Genomic DNA, 25,783 nt, shown 5'->3' with positions numbered 1-25,783 from the left:
CATCAACTGCTGTGGGTCTCGATTGGCCCAGCGGGAGTTTTGCTGGTGCTGGCAGGATAGCGACTAAAACTCTGCAAGACAGGTTTTGCGTTGTGACCCCAGAAACCTGGCTTGTGTGCCTTAAGGTTTCAGTGACGCCCATTTCTTCTTTTTGTACAGGAGGAGATCATGAATGAGGCACAGACGATGGCCCAGCTGGACCACCCGCACATCGTTCGCCTCATTGGTAAGACCGCTGCTAAAGAAAACGTATGGCTGCGCAATGCTTTTCTGTTTGCCAAGGAAATAGGTTGGAAACTAGTTTCATATATAGACGCCGGCACCTCTGAGTTGAGATAGTGGCCCTGGAGGCCTTCATTTAAAAACAAATATTAATTTCCTGCACAGATCAGCGCCGTGGGCAGTAGGCATTAGTTCGGTTCAGTTTTCTGGAGTAAGGCAATTATATTTCCACGCACCTGCCATTTCCATCGCCCTTGAGCTCGATGAACGTTTCATTTCGAACAAACACTGCTTCGGAGTACCAGTGCTGCTAGCGTGTCTGAAAATGTGCGTCCGCACTGTGTCCAGGAGTGTCCCAAGGACAGTCACTGATGCTGGTCATGGAACTGGCCCCACTGGGGCCGCTCAACCGCTTCCTCAGGCTCAACAGGTGAGAAGCCACTGCCCCCTCCTCTTTATAAAGTTGAATTCTGACTTTTCCGCGTCCAGTCCTCCAGTATCCGCTTGTTTTTAGCCTTCTGTCCACATAGATAGATGGTCACGCGTAGAGGACAATGAACCTATTTTCCGCACCGTGCTTAACTTGTGCACTTGCACAAGAAACGCGTGCGTCGTGAAATGAAAGTCAGAAGAGCTACTATGGCGGCTAGTTAGTATTTCATCGTAAGGGTTCAGAAAGCTCTAACTGGCACAGATAGGAAATGAGCCAAAGTCCCTAATACAGCTAGAGCTACACTGCAAGCTCAGCCGGTTAACAGAGGGGCCCCCGCTTATTTACAAGCGTAGATGATATATACTAGAAGAATACATGGGCCTCTATGGGAGCTCCTTCAAGATAAGCGCAGCTATACCCTGCCGCATTGAGGAATACCTTCCAGCATGAACCGCAGTAGGGTTAACCAGGTGTATCATGGATTAGCTGTTGTCGTTTTGTGCCCTTGATACAACGAAATTGCTCATCCAAATGAGTGCGCCGTATGGAACATGTGGGTAGGGATGAGTGGACGCCTTCTGAAATGTGCCCCGTAGAATATGCCAATAAATATGGACCATACCAGCCGGGTGGAATCGGTAGTGTGCGTTCCCGTGAGAGGTGCCATAGAGGTATCGCACTGACTTCTTCATCTCCAAGACTGCGAAAAACGAGTTTTGTGAGTGAGTATGCGTCATTTGGCTTAAGTCTAGAAAAACGAGGCTTTCGATGGACACAGTTTGAGTAATGCACACATAGGGTGCAAGAAAGTACTGACAAAACTGGTGCCAACACGCGAAATGAGAAGCACTGGAAAGCAAAGTTCGAGTGTGGATTGATGCGATAAGACCATGGGGTCGGCAAGGATAGAACTATTCGGACAGAATCAGCACATTCGTTCGTAAGTATGACGGATGACATGATGGTGACAGTAGTAACATCATTTCTCTGCTTCCCATTGGTTGCGCAATTAATATATGCTAAACATCAATTACTCATTTGCCTCGCTCCACATTCACCGCCGCAGGTCTCAGCTGCAGCAGGACGGTGCCAGTCGCGTGCTGTCCCTGGCGACGCAGATATGCGGCGCCATGGCCTACCTGGAGGCGAGGCAGCTGGTCCACAGGGACCTGGCCGCGCGCAACGTCCTCCTGGTCAACGACCGCTTCGCCAAGGTGTCGGATTTCGGCATGACGCGAGCGCTGGGCTCCGGCAAAGACTACTACAAGGTACCCCACTTGGCCTCTTTCTCGACTGCACACTGACAACTAGCGAAATCCGCAAGTATATTGTCAGGGCGAACAGTAAAGTTACACAATATGTCTGTCCCTTTGAAGAGCAGTACTCCTTGACGGCTCCTCGACGACAGCAACAGTGCTGAAGAACGAAAGAGATTTTTAAAGATCGGCGGGGCCCAGATACGTAAAACGGCACAGCTGGTGCTACCAAAGCACGTGCTTTTGAGGAAGTGGTACAAAGCATGCAGCGTTGCACAGCCTGACTTTTGACCCACTGCGTCCCCACTGATGCCAACTTTAATACAGCGAAAAAAATAGAGAGGGAGCTTTTTCCAGGCCCCTATCTCCATAGTCGTGTGCCCTGCAGTGTGTTTATATGATTTTTTGACCCGCTACCTTCAAATACAGCGCTACACCACCGCCCCCTGATGAGAGTCCTTGATGCGCAGGCCCAAGCGGCGGGCAAGTGGCCCCTCAAGTGGTACGCTCCAGAGTGCATCTATTTCTTCAAGTTCAGCACCAAGTCGGACGTCTGGAGTTTCGGCGTCACTCTCTGGGAGGCCATGTCCTACGGCGAGAGGCCGTATCAGGTACGCTCGGGCCCGTCTGTACACTGTGCGCAACCGAAGCCCCACTTTACAAGACCGATGCAAATACGCATCGAACGACCGGGACAGCATCGCCATCCCACATACTAATTCCCACATACGGGTACCGCTTAAAATTTAACAAGGAGCAGATTCTGGGGGAGATACAAGTCCATGACGACATTCTGACTGCCTGTAGACTGTTTCCTTACCTCTTCTTTTTTCGGTGCGTAGGGTCTTGCGGGCCAGAGCATCCTGGCGATGCTGGAGAGTGGCCAGCGACTGGAGCAGCCTGAAGAATGCCCCGACCGCGTCTACCAGCTGATGCAGTCCTGTTGGCAGTACAAGTGAGTCGCTTCGACGTCCATCGCGATTGCACAACGCGCGACAGGGGTGTGTTTTCTTAACTGACCTACTCGCAATGTCACATTTTTCCTTATGATTAATCGTAGTGTTTGCAACTGAATTGCAGTAATGGGTAGCTGAACGTTATGCTGTGCTGAAACAGTACAACACACCCTTACGTTGTTAGCAGGCAGTGCATGGTTACGGAAAGTGGACGCCTGCCACTTCGCATCACTGCTTCGCACCATGTTGTCCTTGATTTGACGTCATTAAATGAGCTCGTAAACTTTAGATAAAGACAAGATATTGCGCACTTCCTCGGCCCAGACAAAACTGCTAATATTTCACCTTATTTAACATGTCAGATTTATCATAATTCTTGCGCATATAATTTCGTCTCGAGATTAGTTTTTGTCTGGGTAACAAGGAAAGCTTCAAGAACGGACTATATCCATGTCGCATATAAGTGCTTGTGCTGCCATGAATGCGGGCGGAACATGGCTGAGGACTTAGGTATCTGACCACAGACATGGCCATAATACCGCTATGACTCCCATACAGAAGTGCTATGGCTGTTCTCACCTAAGCACACCCATAGCTCTTTGAAATGCAGTGCTAGTAAGTGTTCACTTGCCTCAGAGTAATAAAGAGGCCCTCCTCTATGTGTGACATCTTCAGTATTATGATTTCGTGGCAAGCTATTACAGAGGTGTATAAATCTTCGCAACGTTTGCATTTCATCGCTTGCGTAGACCCTTATTTGATCGTAGTGGTCAAAACGGGCTGTGTTTTGGATTCTTGAGAAGATGCGCACAACGCTGGCGCTGCCGTTTCTTCTAGGGTTAGCAAGAATCATAAAGTACAAGTCCTAAGGGCTGCGTAAGCTCCAGTGTCTATCCTTTCTAACTGCCCCTCACCTCTTTCATTTCACTTCTTCAAACTGCCTGCTATCCTTTATTTCCGCTGCCCCAGCTCAGGTGGCGCCGCCGCAGTGATGGCAGATGCAGGGATTAGCAAAATTTTTTCACCTTCCTTTTGTTATTATTTTTGAATTAAGCACTTACTACTACTACTACTACTCCAGTGATATTCCAGCTCTTTGCTGATAAAAGGCGTGTACGAGCCTTCGATGATTTGATCAGTTAGGACAAGTGTGGTGCCGTAGGGATTACGGTGAAACAGCATGCAGGTGCAAGGCTCTGACCTCCTGCATTCACCACAGATTTTGTGCTCTAGAGCAGTTTGTTTTATTTATTCATTCGAGTTTTTCAAGGCTGTTACTGAGCGGGAAAGTTACAGCTAATTAAGTATAGTAAATTATGTGTTCAAACTTTTTCAACATTTACTAGTGATTTCAATCTCATTAAATACACGTGGGTCGAATGAAATAGGTCAGAAATAGCACAAGGGAGAAATCAAAACTTTTTACCTGCCAGCTATCGGCATGCAGGACATAAATGCACAGATATGTTTAGCAAGAGAAGATAACCTTCCAGGCGGCCGCAAGTGCAAGGCAAAGTCAAAATTCAATTTCGTCTAATAAGGTTTTTAAAAATACTACAACCTAGTGATTTTTTAGGATCAGATAACGCCAGTGGATGCTCGAGTGAAATAAGTGCTTTTCCAAGTAAAAGAAGCGTGAAAGACCGCGAAGACGCAGAAGTGGACATGCGGTCTGTTTCATACAGCTCATACTCTCTCGTACTACTCTGAAACGTCGATATGTGCCAAATAACTCTGCCCAGGCTTTTAGTGTGATTTTTTTATGGCGCAAGAGCATCTGGGGCTAAAGAGCGCCATGGCACAAGGTATAATGTTCCTTCTCAAGGTGGGGTAAAGCGCCCTTTTCCCAAACAATTAACCCTAAGGGCTCATTCACACTTCAGAGTCGCAGAAGTCGCGCGACCAGCAGTCGCCTGCGACTACACCGCAGTTCGACAACACCGATTTTCACACTTCCAAGGGCGACCTGTGGGTCGCCTTCTCGTTCGATTCTCGTTTGAAATGAGAACTCTTGGGAATGACGCCGTTCGCGCGCTTTCGAGAGTTTCGTCTGCTTTGGCCGCGTCTCCTGCGCTCGCGCTTGGCCCTCCAAAGTACTCTGGTCCTTCGATATTAGCAATGTGCTGCGACGACCTGAGCGAAGAGGAAGATATAGCGGCAATGTGCACCGCGGCCGTACAAGCGTCCTGCCAGCCAGCCGCTAGCGTCAGAAAAATGCGCTAGTATGTTGTTTGTTCGAGTTCATACCATGCTCTGGGAAGTCGAAATTCAAAAATGAATCAGTTTTGAGGGTGGTTTGCCAATACCGAGCTGCTGGATACAAGCAAATTTCTTCTCATAGCCGCTTTGCTGTTGTTGGCCAAAGCGGCTCGATCGCCTGGCGTCTGCTTTCTCCGCTGCTGAAGGCGTCGCGGAAATCGAGCATATTTTTATATTATCATGAGACGGGCTGACAATAAAGCCGTAACGAAAGTAGCATCCTTGTTACAGCGCTGGTCAGTTGTGAAACGCTCTCAGCTGCGGAATCGATGTGAAACCGGATAGGCTTAGCGACGACTACGGCAGCCAAGGAGCAGATAGCGCAGTTCGTCGCTTGGCGCACCCGCGAGCGGCATCGTTGCCGAAAGGTCGGCTCGCTCGCTGATTGGTTCAGTGGTTTGCGACTCGCAGTCGCGGGGCTGCAAAATCGAGCAGCGAGCGACTGGCCCGCGACTGTCGCTTTTCGACCAAAATAGTCGCGCGACCTCTGCGACTCTCAAGTGTGAATAAGCCCTAAAGAAGCCGAGCACCAGGCCAGGGGAAGGCTTGTCCCCGTTGTGTCACCGGTGGGTACCAGGCGGCACTGGGGATCGAACCCCGCACCTCCCGCATGCGAGGCGGATGCTCAAACCACCAGGCCACCGATGCGGTCCCAAGCTTTTAGTGCTTTTATAGACTGTGTTTTATGGTAAATGACAATGCATATCTGACTCCTAGTCATTGAGCACGTTCAAGTTTCTATATCGCAAGTTATTTTTTCCTCCCAGGCCCGACGACCGACCCACATTCACGGAAATCTGCGCCACGCTTCGGGAGGCACTCGAAGAATGCACTTGACCCGGCGCCCGTGATGCGACCGAAAAGACAGAGCGCCACTGCGCAGCCATCAGCGCCATCCACCGGACGTCACCGGTACAGCCGGCTCAGCCAAGCGGACAGTACCTCAAGGCACCAATCTGTGATGTTTTTATCGCACTGTAGACTCGGAAACACCCGCAAGATGCGTGCAACTAACGACAAATGCTCACAAACGCTTCCATCGCTCTCCGCGGAGGCACGCGTCAAACGGAGCGTTTCGAAGGATATCCTACTCCATCAACTTTCAAAGGCTGTTCTATTCCAACGATCCACGCCATGTTTCTAAGCTGCCACGGGCGTCCGGTACCTCCGCAAAACCGTTACCTGCGCTCGCCCACAGAGCTTTTACCCTTCCAGAGGGCGCGGCGAATGGAATGAACCAAGGGCCCGCCAAATCTAGCAGACTTTCGATTCGCCGAGGTACATTTTTTGCGAGCGCTTTGGCGACTGAACTTCCATCTTGGGTGGGACCGAAAGGCGGGTCTTTTAATTTGTTGATTAGAACTTATGAAGGCATCATGAAACGCATGGGCGTTTCGTTTGCAAGGCACATACCAACGCGTATTTCCTGCAAGAGGAACACAAAATGGCGGCCAGAGGAAGGATGCAGAAAGTTGGGTTTTGCCAGCCCCTCTCAGGAATAATGAATAACAGCCGTTAGAGCCGACCGAACTCTCAGAGTAAATTTAAATCAAGTGGATTCGAACCGCGGTCACTAAGGGTGAAAGCGACATTAAAACATTCCATCTGGTGGTGATCTCGCAGCTATGTCCACCATGACGGAGAACATGCGCCATTTTTTTCGACGGCAGTAATGGGGACGTCTTTGGGGAGTTACAAAACGCATTACCGAGCTTCCGTGACCAGTAGTCTTGAAAGAAGTTGGCGCTAGCCCCTTACATAAACGGTTGAAAAAGGCCCAGCCGGCAGGCTTTGCTACGATTGTTGATAAAGAGAACGATGGGCCATGTTGAACTAGATACGCCGTTTGTTGCGAGTTCCCCACAACGTCTATTTTCCTAGTGATGCTTGCACTGACATCACAGAAGCCTCTTGCTTCAAGTGCAGCATTCGAAGAACTAAAGAACTAAGCGTAGCATTTGGTGCGGCAGCGAAAAGCTTTGACGATAGTTTCTCTTTCCGCGGTAACCTCATTGTGGAACTGTTCTCTAAAACTAGAAGACTTTATGTTTATTATAGTTTCACTCAGAAAAAAACCTCCAGATGATAGCAGCGGCGGTTTTATGCGCTTCGGTACAAATCATCCCTTAATTATGCTGATATGCTGTAATCAGCATATAAGTATGTTCTTGTTGAAGGCACTTCCATGGAGATCTGGTTTCTGTTTCTCCTTATTCAAATTAAAATTCCTAAGGCCTTGAGGAGATATCCATTTTTTTTTCATCAGAGTAGAAGCCCGGATGTTTTCAATGCTAGGCTCCTCAAGAAAAATTTAAACTTGAATGAATTAGAAAAAAAAACTGGCAGTTCGTTTTTGTAGTATCCTTTCAAAGAATCCTCCCTTATTACCTACAGTTTATTTGTGGCGTTCCTCTAAATCTGTTTGTCAATATGAATGCACGCGAGTTTCTTTCAAGACTCCTTATTCAACCAGAAGCATTGCTACCATCTAGGGAGCGAAACCATTAGATGCAATATAGCAGAAATCAGTCGAATCGAGCCATGGTCACATTCTCGCTTCAGAATTTGTACGCTCGAGCAATTATTTGTATTCCAGAATGGGTCTTACTGGCCTTAATGACGAATCCTCACAAGTCCGGCAGGTTTCAAGCAAATCCGTTGGCTATCTGTCATGGCCATGCCGGTACTTCATATTTGCTCAAATGAATACTACATCGACCCGTCCCACTCTGGCAAATCTGCCGAAACAAAATGATTTTCATTCATTGCGATTCAAAGGTACAGCTCACGTCAGCTCTTCTGCTATTCATCATTCAAATCATCTCTTCTAAGTTCATTTTGGAAGCCAAAACTCCTCGCTGAGAAACTTGGAACTTCGCGCTACTGTTTGCGAGAGACGCTTGCGTGAGTCAGTACCGAAATGGTGCAGAACGATCAGCCATTCAAAAACTCGTCTCACCTACCGGCGCTTTGAGTAGCAGGCCAGGGTCATGTTGCCACCGGCCGACCTCTCCTCCTTTCCGCTCATTAAAATTTTCTTTCTCGAGCGGATGAAAGGCCTACTGTAAATCTTTTCATTTGCAAGTCGAGCTCGTTTTTCGGTAAAGGAGGTTGACTAAAAATGTGTCATATTAGAAGCCTGCGTAGCCCCCAATGTGAGAAACACCATAATTGAGATTTACACTTTGTGATAACATGTTTGCGAGAGAGTTATGAATCGATTTCCAATCCACAAAACGAGTTCACACAGCGAGAGCTTCTGGACATTTCTTAATTCCAAGTTCGCGTGATCTCTGACAAACCGGCTGCTTCACTAGTGTGGAATTCCAGTGTTGCCGGTCTTCGGATGGGCTGAGAGAAGGGAAATGTTTTAGACGCAACTCTGTTTCGACTAACCCTGGCAAGCAGATTAAAACTTTTTCATCGCGCCATTGTAGTTTTGCAGTTGGACTTTCCGTAGTCTCTGCAAGGTTCACTGCCAGCAAAAAGCAACTCATAATTCGTCTAATTTTATTGGTTTATCGTTCCGGGGTGGTGATATCATATCCACTTTACCCAGCAGGGTTACTGGCGGCAAGTCTTCGTCAAAAATAAGCGTCTCAGAACGCAGAAAGGAAACAGATATGCCGCTTGGAGAAGTGAGAAATATCGCTGAAAAGCACTCAAGCCTTTCTTTCGATTAAACTTTCGTGGTGCATCGGCCCTAAAAAAAAGTTTACTCGTCGTTAGTTGTCCCATTTGCTCAAAAGCGCCATGAGTTCCCCTATAATTCAGTACAAATAAATTGGCGAGCGTGTAAAAATGGTCAAAAACCAGTGGTTCTTCAAAATCGCATCTGTTGGAAAAGGTAAAATCAGGGTTGATAAACAGATGGAACGCGGAAATATATTTTCAAGCCACTAAAAATGAATAAGAAGTGTTAATGCGCTTTAAACTTTGTTGTTTTTATGTTGCTAGCGACCACGAAATGTCATAGAAAGAGCGCTGCCACGTAGAAGTATAACTGACGAACGACGAGGCACAGATAGGTGCTAACCGTTATCTTCGGCCCTGTCTGCTACCATCGACTGCACGCTACTTCATGTTGAGCATGCCGCCGCAGGTGTCAATATCCTACTTCTAGAAATTGTTACTGAGCCCGAAAACGCCCTCTGAAGAAAGCCTTAGAAAGCTTGCTACTAAGGTGCGGCTCCGATGTAAACGGAAAGACTGGGTACGTCGAAGCGGACGCTTCCCGCCATCGCGATTGCCATCACTCCTGCAGCTGAGAGAGCAGCACGCCCGGTGAAAGCTGTAGGCATCTATGCACTGACAACGCAATCGCCGGCCAGGACGCGGCAGGCGTTTGCATTGTCCCTGAGGCCCAGTAGGCGGGGCCTTAGCTGCGGACGGTTCGTGTAGCCCTCTAGCGGTAGCGCCTTGAAGGAGCCCGCCCGACTGCGTTCGGGACGGGAAAGTAGTTTTCGGTGGGTGTTGTTAACGTGCCGTCGTTCACCGTCGTCTGTGGTTGCGTCACTGGGGTCATTGGACTACGAAGCCAGCAGGCTTTTGGCTGCTGGAGGCTTTTGTTCGCACATTGTTCAGGGGTTATGCTTAGCTGTGGTCAGAAGCTTCGCAGACTTTGAAGCGAGGCTTTGATCCCGTATAGGTCTTGGAGTATACCGAAAACGGCAGGAACAGCACCAGCGTAGTTCTTCCAAGGCGTTCCGGTTAGTCACACGCTCGGCAAACGCTGCTTTGAAATATGACGCCGTCTGTTTCAGAGTGTAACGAAGTGCTAGAGGATGGGAAACATTTATGGACGCTGAAGTATGTGCTTAATACCTTGTCATCGCTTCTTTTTTTTTTCATTCATCCTAGAGTGAGCTGAAGCTTTTCAGTGGTCTAAAGGTTCAGCGGGTTTTCACCGCTGATCGAATCACATCAAGTAGCTTTGGTACTCCGCAACAGCTCTCGCATTCTTGACTGCATTTCCTGCGCTATCTGTCGCGCACAGCTGATAAAAGCAACTCCTTGCACGCTGTACAAAACAGCAGCAAAAATGGTTCGCAGCGGAGAAGGCGTTCCCGGAGAAGATTCGAACTATATTGATGCTGTTCCAGTTCGGCAAGGGTAATGGTGATGGGATATCAGTCTAACGGTCGTGCCATCCTGAAAGTAGCCAAAACTCGACCGACGTAGTGAAGTCATCAAGACGCGTTTGTATGAATCCTGTTACAAAAAAGAAAATGACGAAAGTCGTCATTCTAGAACGGTCGCCCTGTATGTAAAAATGATCTGTCAGCAATAGCCTTTCAGTGTTGACGCAGCGCCATTGAAGATCAGCGGCACGTGCTAAGTTAGTAATGAAGCTTTTTGGTCTGCAAATCTGGGGCGCAATCAGATCTATTGCTCAGGAATCTTGTCAGCCATGTGACGAAAGCGCCCTTCTGCGGTGCCAAACAGCCGCTATACTGACAACAACGCTACGGGTCGGTGCTAGTAAATAATTGTTTCTGCCGAATTTCACCCCAAATTAGTAGTCCGCAGTGTTGACAACGTGGCCGTAGCGATTACTGGCGAATCAGCAGTAAAGGGCAAGATCATCTTCTTTGAACAGAATCGAAACACTCGTATCAGAGATTTATTGGGTCTGTGAGATGAAAAAGCCAGTGCAGGAGCGAGCGAAGAAAGAAATCGCTCTACATTTGTCTACAGAAAACTGTCATTTTTCTGGCGATGTTTCCGTTAGGGGAAAACATGCCCCGCGTTCGTCGCCTTCTGGCCGCTTTCTTTCCCGGCCTAGACTACAAATTTCGGGAGAAGCAACTTTTGTGCACGCGCGACATCAGAAGTGAGATCCACGAACAACATACAACAGGCGGTACTTTAACACGAGCCTTAATATCACGACGTCATCCCTGCCGTTGGTGCGAACTACAATGAAGACCAGCCTCTGTGAGGAATGATGTCGAATGGAAAGCTGGTGCAATAACTTTATTTGCGATATAGTGCCCGGCAGGTGCTAGAGCAGCGGTGCCCGCGCAATGTGCTGCCCCCATGCTGGCGCTTCTATTATCGGTCGTGATGCTGCTATGGTGGAAGAGGCTCGTTCTCCTTGAAAAATCATGTAATTACCTCTGTTTAACTGTGGCTGTATATAATGAATCGAGAAACAACAGTCACTGGCCATGTCTGAGATGATGGGATTGAAGTTGCGCAGTTTCGAGCACATGCAAAAGTGAGAACACGAAGTGGAGCATGTCATAGCCTTCAAACTCTATTTGCGCGTTACACAATGAAAATTGGTGTTTTGGCATGTACTGCCTTTGCCAAAAGTAACCGAGCAGCCGTGACCGCAGCGGGCTCTCAGCCGAGCGGCGGCGCTCCGGTTCCCATTCGCTGACCGCTCCTCCCAGGCTGCTCGATTACTTTTGGCAAAGGCGGTACATCACTTGCTGGTGGAGACTGCTGGCACGGTTCCTCCAGGGACATGCAGTGTCTTAATTTCTCCTACGACAGTCATGATCCACTCTGAACAGGATTGCATGGTCCGCTTACTTATGTTTGCACTTGACCTTGTTCCCAATCGCTTTTTTGTAAGTGGCGAAAATGTGAAGAAAAAAATGTGAACACGGCCGTACTATGATTTGGAGGCATGTTCATGAGAGCGGTTTTCCGCTCACATTCTTTCTCATGTTCAAATGCGACAGGCTGCAAGCTGTCTGCAAGCCTTTTGAATTCCTCCATGTGAGCTCTAAGGGTTGGTCGCAAAAGCGCAGTCGGCAGTACTTCAGCCACTGCCGTTTCAAGGTCTCCCCTTCAGCAGCTAAAAAAGATGGCAGCATATGCAAAAGTTGGAATACAGCTGTTTAAGTAACACTGTACCGCTTTACAGTTTCTAACTCACAGGAGTTCCATATAGACACTTGCAAGCAAATTTACACAGCTCAGTTTTCGCTCAATGGCTCCGTATGCTGGATGAACGGTACAGCCGTTGCTTCCATAACCCTTCTTGAGCGTACCTTTTCAATGAATGGAAATTATGTTTATATCATCATTGTCACAATGTTTCTTCATTGCTGATCAACAGCTTAATTCTTGTTTCCATTCTGAAGCGCTGTACAAACGCCTCAACTAACCAATACACCTTCGTTAGTCTCGTACTCCTTGATGACGTGGCCGTTCCAAGGAGCGGGCCAGTGAAAACAGTATTATTAATCAAGATCTGAAGAAGCTGACTGAGGAAAAAGCGCTCAGCTAATTCCTTTTAGGAGCAAAGCAAGAAAAGCACGCATACAAAGCGGAATTCTTCAGTGTTACACAAAACGCCGAGATAAAGAACAATTGCTATTAACAGTTGAACCACCTCAATTTGGGGGTGAAGATGAGACCATGGCAGCGCGGCTATTTGCTGTCAGCTGTGCTACATTGCGATCTACCCTTGGCAAAATATATCTATAGGTTCATCAATTACGTGTGTGTACTTATTCAATTTGTGGTGTGCGTCTGCATTTGATATTTGTTTTGTTGATGCGCTGTATCCCTGCTACGAAGTACGTCGGGTGATTCTAGTGTGGTGGAGACTACAATAGGAGCTAAGTAAGGTGGACGCGAAGGAACCGGTTGACATGTTCCGTTCCATTTCCTCCGTTTCTGCTTTTAGCTTACCCCACTCTTGTCCGCATACCTGATTCTGCGGCCGAATGTACGCAAATTTTGGCAAAACTGCTCGGGCCTCGGTACCTCAAGGTGCAGCTGACATAGATTCATCTGGTGGTACTCCTTCCTTGCTAACCAAAAATTTGTTAACATTTTGCGAAAGTTCGGTCCTTAAAAGTGTAAAACTGATACAGGAGCCAACCGAAAAAAGCTGCGTTCACAAGTGAACTGGCCTGTGTGCCTTTGGAAAGGACGGTAGAGCCAGCCAGACACTTACATCCCTCACGCCGAATGCGCTTTCTCCGGTTATTATTATTATTAAACAGGCGTAAAAATTTGCTATAACGGCCACGGCTCAGGTATAAAAAAGATTCTGGCTGTTTAGCGTAAGGCACCGTTAATAAGCGAACTCAAGATCCGTCTGCACAGAAAATGAAAATATGCTTAAAGCTTTCTCGTGTTAAATGTGTTGTGTCCCTGTTTTGCAACAGGTACATTTCATAGCTCTAAACGCTATGAAAGTTTTTAATCTTTGTGCGTTCTTATTGCCCAGCAATGTATTAAAAACGGCGCTTTCAATCCGAAGCAGTGAAGGCGAAAACGACTTAGCATGCTTGTTTATTTCAAAGAAATTCCGAAGTGTCACACCTGCAACGCGACACGCCTCAATTTTTTTTCTAAGTACCCGGCCATACACTCGTTTGCAACACAGTACGCGCTACACGAACCTCGAGACACCTAGCGGCGCAAGGCAGATGATGAAAATTCCGAATGACCCTAGTGCAGTTCAGCCTGAGCACAAGGAGAAGACGTGCTAGGGACCTCGGGGAAGTTAGGGGCCTCGGTACAGCGTTAAATCACTGCTGTCCACAGCAATGTTAGGCCAATAACACGTCTACTCCGGTCTACCGGCACTCCAGAGCAAGCAGAAATTTTTCTTGGTGTTTAATGCATGGTAGTAGCCTCGAGAAAGGAGTAGCCCAGATTGGCGGCGCAGTCCAGCGGCTCCAGTGCGCAAGCGGCTGTCCCTGCTGAGTCAGGGCGGCGCTAGAGCGCCCTTAGGTGGTTAGCGTTTAGTTTGCAGAGTAGCTCTTGGCATGCAGTACTCGGTCTGCTGTGATAACACACTGTGTGTACAATACTGTAACGGAAGTAAGACAAAAAAAAAGGCCGGCTACCGGCTCTCGTTGTATAGCCATCGTTTTTACACTGGTGCACGTCTGTGTGACTGAGTGAATTGTGTACATATGTACATAGAAGGAAATAAAACAGGTATAATTCTTGCTACGGTTTGTTTGTGCACTTCTGCAGGCTCCGAAACGTTTGGGTAGCGTGACACTGCTATAGACATCTGCGCCCGAGATTTATGTGCAACAAGTTTAGATTCGACACGCGGCACATTTCCAGGACCACACTGTACCTATACTGAAGACCGAAGAGGCAGAGAAAGACAATTTCAAGACAATTCCAAGTTCAAGTGATCGCTTCCTGCACACCGGATTCAACACCGAAATCAACTCTAGTCTTAAAAGGGAAACTTATACGCAGTCTAACTGAAACGGTGTCTCTGTGGCTTTGGGGTTTGACTGCTGAGCCCAAGGACGCGTGCTCTACCGAAATACGGCCTCGGCGGCTGTATTTTTATGGAGGCGAAAGACGAAATCATCCGCACGCTGCACGATGTGCGAGGGAAAACTAAAGAACCTCCGAGAGTTCAAATTAATCTTGAACCATCCACTACGGCATTCCTGAAACTACGTGCACCTTTGGGACATGAAGCACCAGATACCATACCATGTCATACCATATCATACAGTACCATACTGATCCGTATCGTACCGTACCACATTATAACATACCACACCGTGCCTACACTCTAAACAGGAACAAACCTTTATGAGTGCAAAAAGACAGTAAGATGTCCTGTAGTGCACTCCCTGTTAGGAACAGGGCATGTTGTCCAAGTTGCGGAGTAGATTTCGATCACTGAAAGTACGGAATGCTTACTCTTGACAACGGATGTATATTCTCATTGCAAAGCGCAGTAAGTCGATTCAGTTAGATATGTGAGGAGGCTTTTAAATCATCACCATCATTTATTTACCTTTAAAGGCCCTTGGCTTAGGGCATTACATAATAGGGGGGGAGAGCAGTCGTTACATAATACATTGGTACTATGCGGCGCAGGAGGTCTTGAAGCGAACAAATAGAGAAGATGAACTCTCGGTTAAAATATCCGTAACTGCTGGCAATTCGCATGTTCTCAAGGGGGAATTTGTTTCCTTGCCAGCCGTAAGTATTCCGTATTTTAAGTCATGGAAATGTATACCTAGGGTCGGGTAGCACACCCTGCCCCTTGAAGTAGTTGTGCGCTTGAAAGACAGCTCACTCCATTTTCAGTTATTTCGTATTTAGAGTACATTGTATCACACCACAGATATTGTAGCATACCCGGCGATACCATATCATACATTACCGTATCGTACATGAACATAACATACCCTACTGTGAAATATTCGCCTAACCGTAACTAAAGCGCTGCAGTGTAACCACTTTGGCTTAGTCCGAGCTGCCTGTATTGTATTTGCTCATTGGTTACAACTCGCGTTAACATAACGTGAGCTCTTGGTTAGTTTACTCAATGAGAGACTGCCCTCTGCACAGCAGTGGCCCCGGTTTAAAGCCTTTCCACGAGGACTAACGTTTTAGCGTGCACCGCCCAAGTACTGTCCCGAAGAGCGCAGTGGCACATTTGGTTTCTAGTCCTGCGAAAAAATCTACATGGAAAGGGACTGAAAGGGAAAATTCGCTCCAAAGAACAGGGACTAGAGAGCCAAGTTTCAAACTTATTTCTTCGTCCACTTCGTGAAATTGTGCGAAAACTTGACTCACGCAGCCTCGCTCGCCTTGTTGCAATGCTGGCAGCTTGCACCCAGCGTCAGAAATAGGAAGTTGTGCCATGTAGATATAAAAGCATTGCAGCCTGCCCTTAATGGCCCCATGATGTCGTACGTTATCAGCGGCTGCCACTTTTTGATCCTGCCGATCGACTGATAAGGCTCCTCTAGGAAAAGTTAGTGCATTGGCGATTATTGTTCGGTTGTCAGAGAAGTGTAATGAAAAGGCCTCAACAACAAAAACGAAAATGGTGACGTTGCCAACACCAGATTACAGCGAAAAGGTACGTATTCGCGTATAGTTGCTGCTTCAAGTACTGATCATACGCTTCCCAGCATAAGGAATATTTTGCGCAGAGTGAGATATGGGGTACAAGTTACAGTTGGTGACGAGGCGAAAACATAGCACTAGCTTTCTTGAAATGGCAAACAAAATCACATGAAACGAGAACAGGACAATCAAAAACAATCAAAACATGAACTGCAAAACAAGAATATCTTTGTTGAATGAGATTGAATACAAGCTTAGTTGACAATCACTTAGAAGTTGTGAAGACTGGTCTTTAAAAGTGTTAACGTGCATCGCCTGTATTTTTTCTCCGGGCACTCATAGTTTTGTGTTTTGTGATCGTGTTTCAATTGACGCTGACGGAACAGTATTCAGTCTCTCTTACCGTTATGTAGAGTGCTGTAGTGGAAGTCTTTTGCGCAAGAACTGACATCTCGTCGTGGTTTATATCTTGTACATCCCGGAAGTAGAGCCACAAAAACCTGCGAGCAAGGTGGGCATGAGTACTTTGCCCGAAAACAAAGGACTGCTTTCTGATTTCAGTTTTACTAAGTGGTTCACATTACTCGAGCGCTCTACACAAGGGTGACGTAGACTGAAGTTCCAGTAAATGCAAATAACTGGTGTTAGTAGCTTCTAAATGTGCCACTGGCACCTAATTACTGTTAAGCAAAGGTGTTCCATTCTGCTGTTTAAAAATGTGGGTAGCAGTAATGCCGAACAAATTTGTCTTGTTTACCAGAGGTTCAAAAATCAGTCTGGTGTTCGCAGTTAGTCAGCCTGTGCTCCTGCTATCACTTCCTGAGTCCTGGCTATGAAGAATTTATCCAATATATCAAACAATGGAATCTCAGCCGCGGCATTTCTGGAAATTGCCCAAGCAGCACAGGTAATCGGCCCAATATTGTAACAGGATGATTCCGTCCTTTGTAGGGCCGGCAGAAGTTGGAGATATATAAAGCTGTTTAGAAGGCTGGTCGTAGGGTACTTTTAGAACCTGTGCAGTTATGTGGTGAGTATGGTCAAAGTAGCATAGTTTCCTTCGTATTAAGCAGCCCTCAAAGAGATAGGAATCAACATGAGCACGTTTTATGGCGGACTCCGGAATTTTTCCGACCATCAGGGGTTTCATAAAGCGGTAGGGGCACCGAAATTCTCGAAGTGTATTTTCCATTTGGATTGGTATGTAGACATTAGTAAACAGGAAACACCACGCAAAATTCCCCTAGGCTCGGTACCTAACTTAAACAGAATTTAGTTTTCCATTTAGTTCCTGTTTCGGTTTCAACAGTCAAAATATGGTTGTGACGTTACAAGTGAGCCTCAGGTCACGTGAAGCATACAAAAACTGCAATACATTAGCCATTGCAGCTTCTGTAGCACTTTAGCCTAAGGGTCTGAATGAATTAAAGGAATTAAAACGGCAAAGTAGCGATTATATTTCAGCTTGAGTATTCGTCACGTGATGCCATTTTCACTTGTGACGTGGCAGCCACTACCTGGAAACTGAAACCTTGGCTGAAACTAAATAGGAAAACAATTAAATTAAAAAATATTTATTGAGCTTTGACGAACTCCACAAGGTGATCCTCTTTAGTAATGTCGTAGGCATCATTCCAGATCAAAAGCTCACTCCCAAAAATTTGGTGTCTGCATTGCTTTAAGGTACATTGACTCCATACAACATGCAGTCAACTTGGGCCCCTCTCTTCCATCAAAAGCCGGCCAAAATTTGATCTCACGTCCGAGTGGTCAGCAGCGGAAGGCCATAACCACTAAGCCCTTGCGACAGCGATTGAATGAGAGCAAAGCAGTGCTCTCTTGCAGGATCTTAATCCCAGAAAAACGCCGCGTGTATCATACGCAGTCCGATACAGGCGAATTTACAGGGCCAGCTATGGGTCCCGAACTTAACGAAGTTATCTGTCGAATACGTGTAGACGCTGGCCGCTGGCTTTTTGTCTAGAAATAAACAGCACGAAGAAGCACAGAAGAGCCAAAAATACTATCCGAATTTCCGACCTTCTGCGGTATACGTTGGGACTGCGATGGCCATACCACGTTGTTGGTCTGTGATGCGCCGCATACGGCGATAGACAGCACTCGACATGTCTTACCGTAGCCTATGGTCTGACGCCCGTTATCAAAGGATTAAATGTGAGCGCTGTGCGTTGTCGGTGCTGCTTTTCTGTTGGCAGGCGCTTTGGCGCTGTTTATTTCCTGTACAGTCGCGAGTAGAAAAGATTAGCATTAGCGACGTGCCACCGGAGCAGAAGACAGCAATGTTCGGCGCTGTGGTTGCGAATACGCGCCGATAGCCTACGTGCCAGGTGTGTTCGCAAAGCACGGCGCCGCGCCAGCCGTCCGGTGCGATTTTCGCTTCTCCGGTGACGTCACTGCGCTAATATTTTTTACTTGTGACTGTAACGTAATGTTTAATACTGTTACTTCCTCAGTATGTACTGAAGAGTTCTTTACAACGTTATGTGAGGGGGACAGAGAACTCAGTGCGTCGAGGCCGACCAGCCTATTCCACCTCTACGCTCCTCCTTCCCTCCGCTTCGTCGTCGACACAAACCACGTAACATTTCCCTATCCGCAGACGAAGCCCCCGGAGCGAGATAAGTAGGGTCTCGTGGGTTGAATCTTTTGAGTCTAGCGACATGCACCACCGGGTCTGGCGCGAACATCGGCCATTTTCAGTAACGCGCGATACAACGTATATGGTTCAAATCACTGATGCGCTCAAGCACAAGGGCCAGTGTCGTGGAACAGGACCTCCTGACAAAAACGGCGCTTCTGGAGCGGCGTCCACGACCACACTAGATCGCCAGTGTCATTGGAGATAGGCTGGCGACTGATGTCGTAGCGTTGCTTGGAGCGGTCCGAGGGTCGAAAATGCGGATGCGGGGAAGTCAACGAGCTTCCTCAGCTCTCCAGTGAGTGGAGGCGATAAAAGACTAGTCATGGAGGGAAAAAGGAAGGATGGTGTCGATACAGCTGCGGGGTGCGCGCGCGCAAAGAAGGTAAAAGGGCCTCCCGTTGTCGCATGTTGCACAGTATGTTACGCAAACGTAATGAGAAGGAGGACCTCATACAAGTTCTTATGAACAGAATTGACGTATATGGTCTGCACAGTTGTGAGCGTGCGGTTTGTGCGTTCTACGAGGCCACTGAATGAAATTGCACGTGGAGAGAAGTCGTTTCTCAATAGCAGTCGCGGTAAACTGGCGCCCACGATAACTGATGAGAACTCAAGGAGGGCGGTGTCGGAGGAGAAATCGCAGAACAGACACATCGGAAACAGTGGCAGACGGTATATGGCGGCTGTTTCACATTAAAGTGTTAGGTGGTCGACACTCACGATAACACGTGGAAAAGAGTATGACAGGTTTGGTTTTGTTTATGGGGGTTTAACGTACCAAAGCGACTGAGGCTATGGGGGACGCCGTAGTGAACGGCTCCGGAAATTTGGACTGCCTGGGGTTCTTTAACGCGCACTGACATCAAACAGTACACGGACCTCTAGCATTTTGCCTCCATCAAAATTCGACCACCGCGGCCAGGTTCGAAACCGCGTCTTTCGGGTTAGCAGCCGAGCGCCATAACCACTGAGCCACCACGGCGGCTGTTTGGTAATTGTGTAGTTCCGTTCTGATTTCCAGGACGAATGACTGCCATAAGCGATCATATGCTGATCGCTGCCGTGGCGATGTGTGAGCACTGCGTCAATTACGACACCGATGGCCTCGGTGTGCACTTCAATGGGAGCAGAAGGTTCTGTAGAAATGGCACAGGAAAGGGCCCGACGCCAGAATAAATTTCAGATGGCGCAAAGCAGAGTCACAGAGGTCAACTTGAATGACGCGTCTTTGCGCAGGAGGCATGTGAGAGGGTAGACGACGTCGCGAAACCTGGGCATAAAACGGAGAAAATAAGAGCAAAATCCTAAAAAAGCTGAGAAGTTGCATCTCGCACTACGCCGGTGTAAAGTCTGTGAGAGCCTCCATCTTCCTTATCAGCCAAGTGACTGAAAACAATCGTCTGAAGTTCCCCAAAACGATATTGCAAAGAGTTAAGGACTAGGCCTCCGCTTTCAAGTCAAGGACAATGGCGACGCACGTGTGATGCACGCTAAATGTGATCCCAAAGATCACAACATCATGCAAATAACACAAACAAATTTGCCACTGCAGACAGCGCAAAAATGTGTTGATGAATCTTTCAAACGAGCAAGCGCAACGCACAGTCCAGATGGCATCACGTTAAATTCATAATATTGTTCGGGTGTTACAAATGTCGTTTTTTTGTGAGTCGGGTTCTTGATAATCCGATCTCATATTAACAGAGGAAAGGTATGAAGCTGAGTAAAGGCAATCGACGGCATCGTCTATGCCTGATGCCGGGTACACACGTTGTTTTTTTTTTCTCACAGCATTTAGGCGACAATAGCCTGCACGCAACCTACACGTGTTATTTTTCTTTTTAACAAGGATAACAGGAACCGCCCAACGGCTTGAAGATTCTTGGATAATTCCGCGTGTTAGCAGTTCGTCTATTATCTTACGCTCCGTCGGTGAAACGCGGTACAGGTTCTGTCGTGTCGGATCACGCGATGAATGCGAGAAGCTAGGAGCAGTGCTCGATGGCCCCTGCAGAAGCCGATCACCGTCACATGATCTGAAAGCAGTTCCACCAAAATGCGGCACTCGTTTGTAGAAAGCCTAATTAATTATAGCCCGAACTTGAGACTCTACACAGGGACGAGCCCTCTCTCCAAGAGCACGGCTACTCTGCGCCGCGACTAAAACTGATGGACCTTCCTCAGAATGAGCAGGCTTCATGCCACAGCGTAACACGACGGGCTCGACCGATTAGTGTTAGTTCGCTGTCCATGGTGTGATGTGGTCTTTGGTCACTGGAACTGTGCAACGGTCGGCACCAAGATACACTCACTCTTCTTAGCACAGGTAAGGGCAGTAGAGCCCACAATGGCGTCGAAGGCATCGCAAACCATGCTGGAGGAAACAACCGGAAAGAAGATAGCGGACATTGCTGGAACGATTGTGCCTTCGGAGGCAGAAAACGCTTAAATGAGAGCCGGCAGAAGACTAGCTGGGACTTAGTGAAATTCGTCGATTGTGGAAGTCGACAGTTGCACCACTGTGTTGTAAAAAGCCAATACCTGGAATTCCTTATCTGTGGAAGTCGAGAGTCAATACCCAAGCTAATGCCATGCGTACAGCAACGGAGCACCGTGAATTCGGTTCTGAACACGTGGCCAGCTATCACATTTACATAACAAAATACCAAGCGGAACCAATGATTCCCCCTCGACGCCACAGGATATCATACCACTCTCCTAACCAGGCATTATTTTGCGACCGAGACGCTTCTTGAGCTTTAGACTTAACACCGGCACTATGGCATCCGTGTCCACTAAAGCCACAACGCAGGTACGGTCCACTAACACTTCAAGGCGGTTCTTTATCAGAAAAAGCAGAACTGGCAATATCGATGACCCTGCGACCGCGCCTCCATCGGCTGCACCCGCTAGCTTCCCGGTGGCGGTGAACAACGTGGGGGGGGGGGGGGGGGGGGGGGAGCGTTAAGTGCGGGGCTCAGGCTACGATCAGAGGCAGAGGAGCAGGTCCGTCATAGTGCGTAGCGGGAGGGTCCCCGGGGGGACGTAAATATCGGATCACGAACATCTGCACTGCCCTTGAGAATATGGCCAACTTTGTCCTCTTCGGAAATCGGTATATTCGGAGTGTTTCAAGACCTCCTCAGCGCATGTCGTGCACGTCTCACTTTCGCTCGCTGTAGCAAGGTCTGCTCAGCGCATTTCCTTTTCGGAGTTATATCCACGAAGCGGTCTCAGCTCGTTAAAAAGGCTTCATGGTTCTCAAACTATTTCAAAGCAGTACCATCCGAAAACAAAAGGTGACCAGCTTAATGGCGGCATCCCAAAGGCTGTATTTGCTCACCCGCTGGAAAGTGGCGAGCCCTTCGTCCACGTCTTCCCCAGCCCTTCGAGAAAATGTCCGCGGATCGTGGTATTTCTGCCAAGTCTGCGCTGCTGCCACTCCTGGCTGCAGTGCGTCGCCTCCTTTGATCACCCTCAAAGGCAACGGTGACAGCCCGGAGAGCAAATTCGGCTCTACCGGAGTCGATAGGGTTCGAAGGTGATCTACCCATCACATCCACAACTGTTACGTACCCGGAAAGTACGGAGGCCTAACGTTCTGCGATGGGGACAGACAGCTGTTGTTGCTGTGTTTGCCCCCACACAATGGCACAGAGAGCTGACTCAGTAGGGTGAGGCGTACCCTCTTCTACCTCTGCGCTCTTCTTCTTCCTCTTAAAACATGGCACGTACCCACCTGGGGGATTAGCCAAGGCCTAGTGGCATAAAAGAGGAAATTTCTATAGGAGATTACGACAAAACTTTTGCGCCAAGCGCAAATTTTTAAAAATGTATCAATAAAAACGACCGAACAATATTTAAAGTGAAATAACAGACAGCAGTTTGGAGAAAAAGGGAGAGCTCGAAGAATTTTAAAAGAGTTAAAAAATCAACCTACCGCTTGCAATTATGAAATCATGGGGAATCCCACAAATTGAGCCCAATGCAAATCGTTTGGCGCTCGCACTGAACGATAACAGCACTGGCAGAGATAACGGGAGCCCTAACCTGGAGAGAGGGACCTCCAAGTAAATATTTCTTTGAAGTGCGAACTTTGGACAGTACAGAAGAAAATGGTCTACTGATTCAACTTCCCCGCATGAGTCACATAGGTTTGTCGGTGTCCACCCGCATCTGCATACATATAAATTCAAACTGGAAATTCTGCACCACAACCGCGCCATTGATACCTCACACAACCTGGTTTTACACGAACGGACGTTCCAATTATATGCTAAGTGCTAATAATCAGTGATATTTAGTAAGGGATCACGTAGCCTGGCTGATTTGTGTTGGAACCGCCGAAACCTGGAAATCACCAACAGACTAAAATTCGGGACGGGATATGTTACTGACCGGTCAAGAGCCTACCTTGTTAAGTAATCAGCCACTTCATTTGAATGAATACTTGCATGGCCAGGGATCCAGACAAAACGGACCTCCTTCAAAGTGCATGGGACAAAAAAAATCGCAGGAAACGGCTCAAAAAATCTTTTTGTGAAATTTCAAGGGATGCTAAAACTGTCAAACAATCAGCGGGGATAATAACGTGTGACACATGGCATGGAATTTAGTGCAGGGCCATTCAAAAAGCCAAAAATTCTGCACAGAATATAGCAATATAATTTGGGATGCGGACAGAAAAGCTCCATGACAAATCCTGCGAAAAGATGCCGACTGCAGCTTTTTGCCAGCTGACGGAGGCATCGGTAGAAAGCACCGTATGATGGGGGTATTCCTCTATGTGATCAGAAAGAAGACCGTTTAAAGCGTTTGCGGGCATGTGTTTCGCATGAGATGGGAAGATGTGGTCGAAATGGAATTCTACTTCTGCCGGCGTGTCATGAACCCACTGCAAAGAACTGAGATTAACACCAATCGGTGCTAAAAGGTTCTGCGTTAACATAATTTGTGGTATTTCATACCATGGCCAATGATGAGAAAATATTAAGGCCTGCTAAGATACAAAAATGGGAGTACTGACATCAGGCACCGGGTCCAACGACCTGAGGAAAGAAATTGAAAAGAATTGAAAATTGGTTGTTGGGGGCGGAAACGGCGCAGTATCTGCCTGACTTATCGGCGGACACCTGAACCGCGCCGTAAGGAAAGGGACAAAGAAGAGACTGAAAGAAGAAAGGAAGAAAGCGGTGCCGTAGTGGAGGCCTCCGGAAAAATTTCGACCACCTGGGGATCTTTAACGTGCACTGACATCGTACAGCAAACGGGCGACTTTGCGTTTCGCCTCCATCGAAACGCCGGGTCGGGTTCGAACCCGGCTACTCCAGATCAGTAGTCAAGGGCCCTAACCACCGAGCCACCGAGCGGGAAATTAGATCAGGGATACGGGCTTCCGGATAAAGCAGGGCGCTTAACTGATTTTGGGAGACCAAGGCAGAGACGTAGAGCGCGCCTTTCCAGTAAGATTAAGGGTTGAATCTTGTAGTCTGCGCTACCAGAGAACAGAATGCAACTAAATTCAAGTATAAGTCTTACATAGGATTTTTATAGTAACAATAATGAGTCGCGGCGCATCCCAAACTTTTTATTGGCGATTCTTGTCAGCCGGCCTAAAGCGCGTTCTCTTTTTAACACATTGTTCTTTATATGAAGGCTCCAACTAATGCTGGGTGATAAGCAGCACCTAGATATTTAACGGATTTCACTTGTGGAATCTGGTTAGAGCGATGGACTAATGGTATGTGCAAAGGCGTGTCTGGAGGAAATACCAATACGCCGCATTCTCCTTCGCTTCGTTGTCGACGTAAAGCAGGTGACAATATGAATACCTAGCAATTAGCCCATCTTCGCACATTAGAAGAGTGGATTTTGAGGTGCTTTTTGTGTTCTTGGGAATGGTGCTTAAGACATTAGTATAAATGGATCGCCACACCTAGACCCTGTAATCAGTAACCTTCGTCTTTTTGTTTCACTTTTACACCATGTCTGACAGATGCGACAAGGAATGAGCAAGCATCTACTATAACGATGGCTATTGATTCATTAAAAAGTATATGTACGCCTCACGAAGCCTTAAATCATTGTTCAGCCGTTCGATTGCTTCAATCAAAACCGAAGCTATATAATATAGCAAAACCAAACTAAACAATTTACCATGCATACGCGGCTTTCATGTAGTCCATGTGTAAATCTGCATTACTCGAAATGAATGCGGAATCAAAATTTCGAGTGCCGCACAAGACAAATGAGCACACCAGCTTTGCCGAAAGTAACCGAGCAGCCGAGCCAGCCGCTGGCGCGGGCTTGTAGTCCAGCGACGGCATTGCTATCTTCGGCGCTGGCCGCTGCTCCCGGGCTGGGAATGTAAACTGGGTGACGTAAGCCTGCGCCCTCGCTTAGTATATAACAGCACTCCAAATGCGCGAAATTTTTCGCCGCACATACTACCTGCTTAGTCCTTATCACCCAAGGAAAGCGACAGCGCGGACATACGTCACCCAGTTTACGCTCGCAGCCGGGAAGCACGGCCAGTGCAGGGGACTGCAGCGCCACCGCTCGGCAGAGAGACCGCTCTGGCTGCCGCCACTGCTGCTCGGTTACTTTCGGTACAATGTACTTTTGGCAAAGGCGGTACGCGAGAGGTTTCCGAGCATGTGCTCACTGCTTAATCGGGAAATATGCGTGGGACTTGTTCTGAAATGTTTTGTAGTTCAGATTTTCTTTGCAATCCATAGAATCCATTTCAAATGCAGTGAAATGGCATCATTAGCAGATGGGAAGGGTTCTCTGAAATTGTCCACGTTCTTCCATTCTATTGCTTTTCTTGGATTAACTGAGCCTTCATTATGGTTGAAATTCTCTTGAGTCAATAAAACATGTCCTTTTCAGGCCTCGTCTCCATTACAACTCACGTCTTCTGCGGTGTTTTTTTTTTGAAGAACCCATCCGTTCCGCAGCCGAACTGCATCTGGAACATAGTGAGCACCCACTCTTTTAACACGCTGTCACCTTTTCGAGAAGTGCGCTGAAAAGGGGCTCTGTCAGCAGCTTTCTAAACTTGTTTCTTTGTATACATTCGCTTAAAGCGGCCAAACAACTCTCACTTCTCGCTCTTCGCCATGAGATCTGTATTTAACTACGTACTCATAACTAAGCACGAATCAAAAACGTCCAAAACACCGAA

General features: G+C 47.6%; 1 protein-coding gene across 2 annotated transcripts in view; it reads left to right on the top strand.

Annotated features, from left to right (window-relative positions):
* Positions 1-13,546, top strand: part of LOC144110119 (tyrosine-protein kinase SYK-like) — a 122,918-nt gene extending 109,372 nt beyond the window's left edge. Inside the window, exons 13-18 of one of the 2 annotated variants that reach the window (XM_077642940.1) lie at positions 160-226; positions 571-652; positions 1,722-1,923; positions 2,382-2,522; positions 2,754-2,866; positions 5,894-13,546. In XM_077642940.1, coding sequence (XP_077499066.1) covers positions 160-226; positions 571-652; positions 1,722-1,923; positions 2,382-2,522; positions 2,754-2,866; positions 5,894-5,963 — 675 coding nt within the window. In that variant the 3' untranslated portion in view covers positions 5,964-13,546. The remainder of the gene's footprint in view (positions 1-159; positions 227-570; positions 653-1,721; positions 1,924-2,381; positions 2,523-2,753; positions 2,867-5,893) is intronic. The other variant, XM_077642941.1, reaches the window with a different exon arrangement.
* Positions 13,547-25,783: the final 12,237 nt, after the last annotated feature.

This window comes from Amblyomma americanum, chromosome 11, assembly GCF_052857255.1.
Source record: "Amblyomma americanum isolate KBUSLIRL-KWMA chromosome 11, ASM5285725v1, whole genome shotgun sequence".
NCBI lineage: Eukaryota > Metazoa > Arthropoda > Arachnida > Ixodida > Ixodidae > Amblyomma > Amblyomma americanum.
The sequence above is the reverse complement of the archived record's forward strand: the minus strand, read 5'-3'. Positions and strand labels throughout refer to the sequence as shown.